The sequence below is a fragment of the Petromyzon marinus genome, chromosome 33, assembly GCF_048934315.1.
Source record: "Petromyzon marinus isolate PM22_M1 ecotype Great Lakes invasive population chromosome 33, UKy_Petmar_22M1.pri1.0, whole genome shotgun sequence".
Lineage (NCBI taxonomy): Eukaryota > Metazoa > Chordata > Hyperoartia > Petromyzontiformes > Petromyzontidae > Petromyzon > Petromyzon marinus.
In genome coordinates, this window is record NC_133699.1 from 6,121,106 (window position 1) to 6,133,651 (window position 12,546).

The 12,546-nt window shown below is 43.4% G+C and overlaps 1 protein-coding gene across 2 annotated transcripts in view; it reads right to left on the reverse strand.

Moving 5' to 3' along the window:
- LOC116948372 (Fanconi anemia group M protein) overlaps positions 1–12,546 on the reverse strand; it is a 59,509-nt gene that overhangs the window by 22,031 nt on the left and 24,932 nt on the right. For both annotated transcript variants that reach the window (XM_032964980.2, XM_032964979.2), the window contains exon 5: positions 2,527–2,658. In XM_032964980.2, coding sequence (XP_032820871.2) covers positions 2,527–2,658 — 132 coding nt within the window. The remainder of the gene's footprint in view (positions 1–2,526; positions 2,659–12,546) is intronic.

Sequence of the window (12,546 nt, forward strand, 5' to 3'; positions counted from 1 at the left end):
GCTCACAATGCGTCCTCACCCAAAAATAAATTATGAATCATGATGTTAATTACAAAAACCTACGTGTTACATCAAATTTTCGGATGCTCACTCTCTCGTATACATGTATCTACACACAAACGCTCGCAGATTCTCACTAATGTATACACACGTTTTAACATTCGACTCGTTCATAGAAGCATCACAATTCCTGCAGTGAGTTTCCCAGCTATAACGGAAACAATTCACCACACTGCATTAGGAGAGCATTCCAACCTCCTCTTCCACTCAAAACCAGTGGTGGGGGGTGACAGCAATGGCGTAAGCAGCTAGCGGACTGCAGCTTAGGGTGTGCCGGTTATGGACGAGGGCTGACAACGCAGTGCTTCAGGCGACAGGAAGCTAGCTGCTATGCCATCAGTGGCCTCTTGCGCAAGACGGTTGCTTGTGTTGCGATCAAAACGTCGTAGTTTTTTGTTATTTGTGTTATTTTCCTTTAACCAATTTACGTGACTTTACCAAAAGACCCAAGAATATGACAATTCAGGTGTTTTTGTGTAATCGCCTGGGCGTTTTTAGGCCACGCTAAATTCGGCACACTCACCAAGTGAACGAATGTTCCTTTCATGACATCGATGGATGCCATGAAAGGAAGCACTAGACCAATGACTTGGTGCAATCTGTTTGCTAGAATATTATTCTCTTCCAGGTACTGTATATTGTTTCGAATGGAGTGTTCAAATTTTCATATGAAGAGTGCTTTGCGATCTTTCGATGAAAGGTGCTATATAACAATTAATTATTATTGGTAAAATGACCGTAGCAAGGTCACGAGATTGAGAAATTTGAAGATAATAACAGTTTGCATGCACGTCAGGGTGTCCACAAAGGCGTTATTTATTATGAAACTAAACTACACTATAACCTATTTTTATTTTGCTAAGAAAGGCAACCTGAGCTATGCAGCTCTTTTTCAGAAGTGGCCTGGCCACAAATGATAGCTCAACGAAGTGGCTCATCACGTGGAAATTTATAGCAGCCAAATACTCTAAACGCCTGTTTCTAAATATGGAGGGAAGAACCGGAGGACCCAGAGAAAAATCCACAAGACCACAGGGAGAACATGCAAAGTCTACATATATAGGCGTCAGGGTGAGGTGTGAACTGACGACCTCCTGTATACCAGACAAGGTAGTTAACATCTCGCCACTGTGAAGGAATCGTAATCAGTGCGTTTTGAAATCAGGGATTGCAACGCAGGTAAACACGTTTCCTCTTATACACTTGTTTTTTTATCCTAAAAGCTGGCACCATCTTCAACAGCACAATAGCAGAAGCATTCGAAAAATCGCAGCGACAATGTTGGTGAACACCAGGGACTCTGTCAAATCTCACCGTCATGTGTGGTGCCAATGCCACAGCAAACACGTGCAGGTTTAGAGGGATGAGACCTGCACGTGTGTGTTTAAACGACGAACCCAGGAACATATTTAATTTCGCCATGAGCGAACTTGCGCCATCGACTAACGTGAGAATGATTAATTAAACAAAGCTCGACAAGCTTTGTTATAAAGACTTGGGGACATCGTTATCAACGCTGAACAACAAGAGTGCTACTATGTGAAATATAAGCGGTCTCATCTCTCCTGACTGCATGCCTTTCCCCCACTCACCTCTCTGATTGGCTGAGACGAGGTCAGTATTGTGAGCATCTTGCCAATAGTAACATCCAAGCAATGAATGAAATATAATAGAGCTCCATGAACTGATTGGCCAGGACTAAACAAACGAAATCTGAAATAACCTAAGCTAGGTAAATGCACAAATCTTTACTGTTTTAACAGAACATATGTGGACAACTTTGGGGACTTTAACATGCCCTCATGACTGATGTTGCTTTTAGGCATTTGAACAATCACCTCCATTGCGATTCGTTGAGCAATAGTTAATCGGCCGCCGACTTCATTTCCTACGGCCCACTACTTCAGCTCATACAGCCCACGATTTAATGCCATATGGCCCACGACTTAAATTCATACAGCCCGTGATCACATGAGCCCTACCACTTCTAAATAGCCTGCAAACGAAACGTATCCATCACTGCAAGCATTTTAGCCGCACAAATCAAGTACTAGAGGGCAACATTTTCTACCTGGCAACAATACTGTGGTTCTCATTTCAGTGCACTCAGCAGTTGTCCTTCATGTAGTTTTGAGCAAACAGCCAAGAAAAACAATCATAGCGTAATCAAAGTTTAATATTAACGAATGCACGGCCGGCCAAAGCTATTTGCAAGTCCTTTTCAGGCATCAATCTAGAAAAGGTTCCTCATCCTTCATTTAAATTAACCAATAGTTAACAACATATCTGGATAAAAACACAATACAATTCTAACAGACAATAGTTTAAGTATGTACAGCGAACTTTAAGTCCAGCACACACACAAAAACAAGTTTCCAGATACATTTTTCTTCACAAATCATTAGAAAACATTGTTTGGAAGTGTTTTCAAGCAAAAGTGGTAGCTGTCCAAGTACGTGGACTCACCGGGAAATGCGCCGGCGGGTTCTTACGGAAGTGGTCGCGCGCTAGCAGCACCTGGTACTTGGATATGGAAGCCACGTCCCCACGTGTCATAGCTCCGATCCGAGAAAGCCTGCCCATGAAGACCTCCAGTACCTGCAATAGGAAATGACGCGGATAGGAGCCAGTGTCAGCCAAGTTTGTGCTCTGCGCAACCTCATGTCCTGTCGCAACTACCGTGATGACTGTTCCTTATTGATTTCTCGCAGCCATGTTGAGGACTTGGTCTATCATATGGTTTCATCTCACTCATGCTGTGTTCATCCACTACACTGCAGGATAAGATACTTATTTTCTACATCTTCCCACACACTGCTTGACACCACGGGGTGCCGCTTTGGCGAGATGTTAACTCCCTCGTCTAGTATGCAGGAGAGCGTGGGTTCATTGCCAACTCCGACGCCTGTGTAATTGTATTTTGCATGTTCTCCCTGTGGTCACGTGGATTTTTTTCTCCAGGTCCTCCAGTTTTCCCCTCCACATTTAGACACGTGTTTAGAGTATCTGGCTGCTATAAATTTCGTTGGGCTATCATTTATGGCCAGGTTACTTTTGAAAAAGAGCTATATAGCTCAGTGGGTCTTACCTGGTAAAATAAAAAGTTAACAGTCTTACTTTTGCGAACGAAAAACAACTGATGACTGAGCTCAACAAAACAGTGTTGCGCGCCTGGAGGTAGATCATATTTTTTTGTAAGCATGACCTCAAATCGTTACAATTAATCGAATCGCTCAAGCGGGGTGCAACTCATGACATGCCAGGTATTCAGTGGATGGCAGTCCTGCACACCTGTGGCAGACGTTCTCCACTTGGTAGTGTTTCGCTCTACCATGAAGAAGGCATTAATTTATGGAACATATGAAAGGCAGTGATGTGGACAAACAGTGGCAGCAGCAGTATTAGCAGCAATAGGGCACATCATGTGAACACTTTGGATTTGGGTGGGATTATCATTCTGGCCAGAGCTCTCCCTGGGACAGCTTAGCCTGAATGGCAGTGCTGCAATCGTCTCTGTAAAATAAAATAAAAACGCTATAAAGATAAAGGTGCAGCCCTACAATTGCTTGCTCACATCACTGCTGGCGGAAGGGTCTTCACGAGACGGAGCCCTAAAGTTCCCCTTTAGAGGGTATTTTGGCCTATCCTCTCACACTGCCCAGACGTCTTGGTGGAAGTACCCACTCTTTACACCAGCACACGTGACCTGCCGACTCAGTGGTGTACCCATTTCTACTGCTGGGTGGACAAAGGTGGGGGGCGGGGCAGGCGGGGAGATTTAAGAAACTTTCACCATTTTTTCAACTGCCTAGTCAAGAGATGTAATGGATGACCTACGGATTGCATTCCAGTGTACTAACCATTACACCATGGCAACACCCCATCATCGAAAAAAATAATACAAAATAAGCTGACTAAAAGTGAAGTCATAACCCCCATATGTTGCTTGTATACAGGCCTCAGAAATAACTCATTGTAAGCTTTTTGTGATACGGACCTTCAAAAATAATGAAGACTCCTGTTTGTCCTCATTTTTCTGACAATGAATACAATACAATTGGCAAACATCAATTTCCTCATCGCAGCAGGCATACATTGACCGCACAAATAATAATAGCGCCTTGGAATAAAAATTGCCCTCTGATCATCAGCGGCGGCACGCACCGCAGAGTTGCGAGTGTCATTCCTTCCGCCGCGCATAAATATACCAATGTAAAAGCGACAATTCAATCATAATTACAATTAAAATAACGAGACACAAAACATAGACTGGCCGGACATGATAGACACGCAAGGTAGGAATGCAAGATGCACGATGTGATAGTGTTTGCTATATACAGTGAGGGAAAAAAGTATTTGATCCCCTGCTGATTTTGTACGTTTGCCCACTGACAAAGAAATGATCAGTCTATAATTTTAATGGTAGGTTTATTTGAACAGTGAGGGAAAGAATAACAACAAAATCCAGAAAAACGCATGTCAAAAATGTTATAAATTGATTTGCATTTTAATGAGGGAAATAAGTATTTGACCCCTCTGCAAAACATGACTTAGTACTTGGTGGCAAAACCCTTGTTGGCAATCACAGAGGTCAGACGTTTCTTGTAGTTGGCCACCAGGTTTGCACACATCTCAGGAGATCTTCTCCAAGTCCCCACTCCTCTTTGCAGATCTTCTCCAAGTCATTAAGGTTTTGGGGCCGACGTTTGGCAACTCGAACCTTCAGCTCCCTCCACAGATTTTCTATGGGATTAAGGTCTAGAAACTGGCTAGGCCAATCCAGGACCTTAATGTGCTTCTTGAGCCACTCCTTTGTTGCCTTGGCCGTGTGTTTTGGGTCATTGTCATGCTGGAATACCCATCCACGACCCATTTTCAATGGCCTGGCTGAAGGATGGAGGTTCTCACCCAAGATTTGACGGTACATGGCCCCGTCCATCGTCCCTTTGATGCGGTGAAGTTGTCTTGTCCCCTTAGCAGAAAAACACCCCCAAAGCATAATGTTTCCACCTCCATGTTTGACGGTGGGGGATGGTGTTCTTGGGGTCATAGGCAGCATTCCTCTCCTGCAAACACGGCGAGTTGAGTTGATGCCAAAAAGCTCCATTTTGGTCTCATCTAACCACAACACTTTCACCCAGTTGTCCTCTTAATCATTCAGATGTGCATTGGCAAACTTCAGACGGGCATGTATATATGCTTTCTTGAGCAGGGGGACCTTGCGGGCGCTGCAGGATTTCAGTCCTTTGCGACGTAGTGTGTTACCAATTGTTTTCTTGGTGACTATGGTCCCAGCTGCCTTGAGATCATTGACAAGATCCTCCCGTGTAGTTCTGGGCTGATTCCTCACCGTTCTCATGATCATTGAAACTCCACGAGGTGAGATTTTGCATGGAGCCCCAGACCGAGGGAGATTGACAGTTCTTTTGTGTTTCTTTCATTTGCGAATAATCGCACCAACTGTTGTCACCTTCTCACCAAGCTGCTTGGAAATGGTCTTGTAGCCCATTCCAGCCTTGTGTAGGTCTACAATCTTGTCCCTGACATCCTTGGAGAGCTCTTTGGTCTTGGCCATGGTGGAGAGTTTGGAATCTGATTGATTGCTTCTGTGGACAAGTGTCTGTTATACAGGTAACAAGCTGAGATTAGGAGCACTCCCTTTAAGAATGTGCTCCTAAACTAAGCTCGTTACCTCATTAAAATGCAAATCAATTTATAACATTTTTGACATGCGTTTTTCTGTTTTTTTGTTGTTGTTATTCTGTCTCTCACTGTTCAAATAAACCTACCATTAAAATCATAGACTGATCATTTCTTTGTCAGTGGGCAAATGTACAAAATCAGCAGGGGATAAAATACTTTTTCCCTCACTGTATGCTGACATCAATTACTCTGCTCAAGGCCTTGCAGCCTAAAAAGTAAGTCACACTGCGACAGTTCAGTCTTCTCCCATTGTCGCTATCTAACAGGTCTCTTTAAAAGAGCTTAATTCTGTCGCGTGAAGGCCATCAGTGCAGGAAACCCGATTAATTATATTTATGGAGTGTTTTTTTTGGGGGGGGGGGTCCAGTAAAGCCAATCAATAGAAGATGAGTGTTGTCCGGACACACTTGAAAAATACACTAGTGAATGCATTACAGGGGGAATTTATTTAAAGGGGCTCAGATTTTAAAACTGTGTAATGAAGAGGCAAATGAGCACTGAATGGAATGCGATTTGAAAACTGAACTTGATCATGAGAGAGAAGCTAAATAACATGTGCCAGACGAAGAATGCTTTCAATCAGGGTCTATTACGCATGAGAACACGTGGATCTGAACATAGACAGTGACAATTACAATTGAACAAAAACTTCAAAGTGCATCAAGAAAGGAGGTGGTACATGCTTGCAATTACACCGATAGACAGAAGCAAGAACACAGGAATCTGAGAAGGAAAATGAGAGGTATAACTTCGACTGTTCAGGGAATTAGGTGGGCTTGGGGCATGTGCATCAATATAACGGATTTTGCCTGATGGATGATACTGGTGATGGAATGGTAGATAACCACAGAGGTGCAGGAATGAAATACGCTCGTGCACGGGAACAATACAGAGCAAGGCTTGAAGGACGGCAACAATGTGGGGAGACCTTCATCCAGCAGTGGGTAGGCCAGGGCTGAAAATTGACATGCTCAGAACCTTTCACGTCTCATGGTGAGCATCAAAAGAAGGCACAAGAAAGAAAAGGGTAATTCATGTTTTTCTTCTTCACATTTTGTGTGATTTGCTTATTCACTAATATTTGTTCGCGTAAATAGGTTGATTAGTCTTCACAGAGAAATCGGTACAAAAACAAGCACTCCTGATTGAATGTGAAAAAAAATCGGTCACCGTGATAACCTGTGAAATAGAAAAGCACGATCTTAAAAATGTTTTACCATGTTTTTCCCCACCATTGGGAGACAGGGTTTTTTTGTGTCTGCCTGCTACTTACTTAAGCACAACAGTTGAGCAAAACTTTAAATGCGTGTCGGAGTCGTTGAATTGTTTGAGCGATTTATCGGGATGGAATAGGCGAGCTCTGAGAGATACAAACACTGCAGCAGGTTCATCGCCAACCACATTCAAGGCCCAAGCCCCCCCGAGAGTCAGCAACAAAGAATGCAAAAATGGCCCCGCTATCACTGAAACGAAACATTAAACGCAGGCAGATACAAACAAATGCGGTTAACCTCAAATACTACGACAGCTTCAACAAATTTCATACCAATGCCTGATTTTAGTTTAACTTTTTCTTAATTGATATACAGTAATTGCAATCAACAACATCAACAAGCATGGTGAATTCCTCTGCAAGATGAAGGCCTGCCCAAGCCACCGTCACCTCCCACGATCCAGCGTTGCAAAAATCCACCTGGCACCTTCCCACAAGCTGCTTTACATCGCTCCATCTCCTGGGTGGTCGTGCCTCTCGGACACGCTCCATTCCTTGGTTGGTAGAGTGAAGTTTTTTTACTTAATCAGAGCAGTTTTAAATGCTTAAAATCACCTTTTTTAATTTGTCAATTTGTAGACTTCCAGTTTTTCAACTTTCTTTTCATTAGATTGCAGAGAACTTTGGGAAACCTTGTTACAAAATGCACAACATAAACTCGATATATATTTTATATACACGTCATATATAGTTGAAATTAAGTATGTATGTAATACGCAATATATTATGTATAAAAACACAAGATTCTTAAACTCATAAAACTCATGTCATGACCTTAATTTATATTAATTTGAATTGGTGAATCATTACACCTCTATTACACTGTATACATATGCACACACAAGGCCATTCAGCTGAAATGTCCAAAGATCATGTTTACTTTACTGCATGCAATTCTATTTAATCCCTTATAAATTGCATAAATTTAACAGCAGTATCTTCATAAATTTTACCAAACACAGACCTTTGTCAATCCACCGTCGGGTGAAGGTCTTCCAACGCCGTGTGAGTCACGGGAGTTATTTGACCATACTTGACCGATGTTGGTCAGTGTGGGTTGGTGAAACAGGGAGAGGCCGAGGGATCGGTTCAGACATCAGTCATTAATGATGTTAGCCGTGACCAGAAGCCGAGCTCAGGTCATTTGGTTCAGAACGTGATACACTGCCTATGTACTTCATCATCATCGTCACTCCCTCTTATACTGCACTAAAATGTCAAGGGCAGAACAATGTGTTTTACGGAATGGGTGTAATCCATTGAAGGCACTCAATCTCAAACTTTTTTTTCCATTGTCCTTAGCGCTGTCATCATTCAAATAAAAGGATTCACAGAATAGCATGCACACCGAAAAATGGGGATAAAAATAAAAGAATAATCTATCAAATAAAATAATCCCATCAGATCCGTGTAGCACAACCATTAGTTAAAGGCCATGTGGAAATCCCTCCTACCTCTCCAGTCTCATTTCACTCTGCAAGCCTCCACGCACTCTCCTACCTTTCCTTTCTCAACTCACTGTTCCCCTGCACACTCTCCCACACCTCCTGTGGCATAACTTTGGTGGTTCCAATATCTTTATGTGGTCGATAACAATGAATTATGTGATAAACATTTTAAATGAGTGCGTTATCAAGTAATTAACTCTTATTCGTCATACTAATGAATCGGCACGACTAAATTCTTATTACCTTAAGCAGGACCATGGACTACCCATTAGAAAGTGCCCAGCCATAAGTAATCACATCATGTAATTTTATTGCTTTAATATCAATTTAAATTATCGCCGTGGTGATTAGCGCATCGTACTACAAACCCGGCAACACGAATGAGACTCCTGGCAACGGCTAACATGAATGTAAGTGATATCTGAACCGGTCCTGGGCATTAGCTTAAAAAAACCTGCACTGACCATGCGCGTGGTGCAGTATTGTAAAATAATTCCCATAATCGGTATGGTATACGTAGGCATGCATCCAACAACGGATTGCAAAAGGTTAGTAAATCGATACGAATCAATCATTATTAGCCAAGCCCAAAGTGAATGCCGTCTGTTTCTGGCCACTCAGTATTTTGGGCTTGTGCTCAGTAACCATGATTTAAAGAAGAAATCCATCCCATCTCTTTTCTCAAGTTATTATAACCTTGCCCAATACAACAAACACATTTAGAACACCAGCAGCAGTGTGCGTGTGATTTGTTACTGGCCGTTCGGCATTTTTCACCTTTGGGACTGTGTTCAGCAACCTCGACAACAACAACAAAACGTGAGCTGGGGATCTCGGCATAATGCAGGCATAGCGGCATGAAATGACCACGCCGATCGTGACGACAGAGCTGGTGCGAGATCATGTGTGCCGTGCACCAGAAGCATGGCGTTCAGCCATGGAGCGGAGTTCACTCACGCAGAAACGCTAACAGTTGGCGCTCATTGGCGTAAACATCCTGGGCTTGAGCTGTGCACACACCAAGAGCCATGCTCAACATACATACATGCGTATATTTGAATGACAAGATCAAGTTAAATACCCCCATATAGCCTTAACAGGTTTTTGTGGCAAGTGCTGTTCGTAAGCACCTATGAAGGATGGCATAGCACGAGGGGGTGGGTGGCCAGCACCATGCCCGGCCGGCCGCCTTTGTCACCTCCGATTAGCATGGTTGGCTAGATACGGTGTGAAAAAATCGGAACATACATACATGCCAAGGGGAGGCCTACGGCCAATTCAGATAATCGTCACTGGTGTTGGTCGTGAGCAGGAATTAAACTCGGGTCGCCAGGTTCGTAGCGCAGCGCTCTTAACCGCTACGCTACCGTTCCCCACAATGACAATACATACATTCACACACGTATATATACACATAGAGAGCATACACGTTAACACAGTGCACTAACTTTTGCACTAACGCAAACGCTTGGCAACGCATGAATGGCTTTAACCCAAAATCCAAAATACAGACAAATCCTCAAGTGATCGTCCTCAGGTGAGGACGATTGCTTGTGTGGCGATCGAAAGGTCGTGATCTATTATTTTTTCTACCTACATGACTTTACCGAAAGAACCAAAGAGTATGGATTCCTGCAGTCACGAAAGCTTCAAATCAAGATTAAATCCTCAAGTGTTAAAATGTTATTTTGTGTGCAGAAGATTAACCAAAAGAGCCGGAGGCTTTCTGTATGATCTTGCTGAACTGCATTTGCGTGCTCGCAGGTGTATATGAAAAATGCGCCACATCCGTGCTACTAACAATGCGCTTTGTTGTGTACGTGCTTACGCACGCGCAATTTTCTTCTGCCATATTTGGCGCTCATCACTCCTTAGCAGGACTCGCGATATCTAGATTGCAAGTTCACTTCCCCAGTTAAAAGCGTTAGACCTAGCCTATCACCCCTTATGAGGTCACTAAAACGAGTATCACTGTGCTCATTACTAATCATAACCATTGACTGATTACCAATCCATTATATAATTACAATATTCCCCCCCCCTCCTCAAATCACTGCATCTGAATGAGTTAAATGATGACGTCACCCTGCTGCTCTGTAAAAGACCGGGAGTAAGTGAGGGCTTCACCATTCTGGCGAATTTCCCGATGATGCTGGATGTAATTACCAGCGAAACGCCGTACTCAAAAACTGTACATGTTGTGGATTCACTCTTCAACACACCAGTGGGCTAAAGTAGTGAACTATTTGTCTTTTGTCAACGTGACACTTTTTTTGCTGATTGGCCGTGTCAGGTGGTGGAGGGTTACGACACATTTATAAATAACGCGATCTAACCCAAAAACGTTTATTATGAATACTATTGGTCGCAAAATTCTACGTGTTAAACTCATGCAGAGTGTTCGCCGCTGGCTCAGGGCCGCTGGTGAAGATGGGTGAAATGTCAATGCTCGTTAGAGCAGAGCGACACTGACTGTTCGCAGAAGGGCTTCCACTAGAGAGGAGCTTGAGAGAGCCACTCATGAGGATATGTTTGGTCTACTCTTCCACGCGACATGTCAATCGACTAAATGTGGTGTAAGCAATTACACTGCTGGGTGGATAGAGGTAGGGGGATTTAAGAAACTTGCATCATTGTTTCTGCCACCCCAGAAGATGGAATCGAACCGGCGGCCTCTTGATTGTAAGTCCAGTGTGAAAGCCAGCACAGAACGGCAGGATTATTGCACGCAAAGGTAATAATTGTGGCATAAAAAAGGAATTTGAGAGCATTCATCCAAAATACACAATCTCACATTTACAGGAAAACAAAAAATGTAAATGCCAGAAAGGGCATTCAATTTCCTCTGTCATGGTCACACGTTTGAAGAAATCTCAATAAATCAACACAATCTATAAAGCGGCAAAAAATAACGTGCGTGTTTAAAAAAAAGTACAGTTTGAATTTCCTGGATGTAAAACAAAGTCAGGAACTGCATACATTGTAAACTCTAGCATGTAAACATGTTGGCCATTTCAAGCGAAGAGTATTTTCTTAGCTTGAAACAAATGTCTCGGTGTCAAATCACATAGATCCCATTTGCACGACTTAATCAAATCACTCGGGCACCGCTCCCATCCAACTCCCACAAAGAACATTGCGTTCATTCTCTTCCCACCAAGCCCAACGTGAACCAAGTCCTGAATGAAGACACAACAAAAACAACAAGGGGGTATTGTGTACCGTGAAGGTGGCTCAACGGCAGAGTTGGTGGCTCACAGCTGGAATATTAGGAGCTCAAATCCATGTTAGAGATTGACTCAGCCTATCATCTCTCTGGGGGTCGATAAACGAATTACCACTTTGTGGGGAAGTCAACAGTGGTTGTCCTATGGATAGCCTCACCCCTGTCATATGAACATGGAATTTCAACGAATGGTTCAGGGCTGTAAATGGGAGATGCGCATCCAGTTAATTTTAATTTCTGACAGAAATCACATTGACTTTATGAAAAAGCACCCTGGTGTTTATTTACTTTCCAATGCAAGGTCAGCTGTAAGCCCTGGCCAAGTCGGCACATCCATGCCCCCCCCACCCCACCACCCCCCTGCGGTGGGAATATTGCCAGCAAACGGGATTGGACGATTCAAATGCCACGCATGCATGGCCGCTGCTGGCGAAGGGCCTCCCACTCCTCTATGCTGGTCCCAGACGTCTTGGAAGGGAAACATAGGTGTCACCAACGCCTTATCAGGGCATTGGCTATGAAATCCTACGTTTTACGTATTTTGTTTCATTACACCGGCCACTCTCCTGCTGTAGCCTTCTCGGGGCTGTGAAAAGTTTGTACGTGCGAGTCTCTGTCATGCGTTCACATTGGTTCAATGCGTTATGCCATACGATGAACAGACGTGGCACTGGCCAACATTACACGACATTGCTTAAATGTTTATTTTCCCCGTGTATGTTTTGTGTATGAAGGACATTTAGAATTTGTCTGTTTTGCTGTGTCAGCTCTCCCCTGTGAAAAAGACTTGTGATCTCAATGGGCTCCGACCTGGTCACAATTAACGTAATTTACTA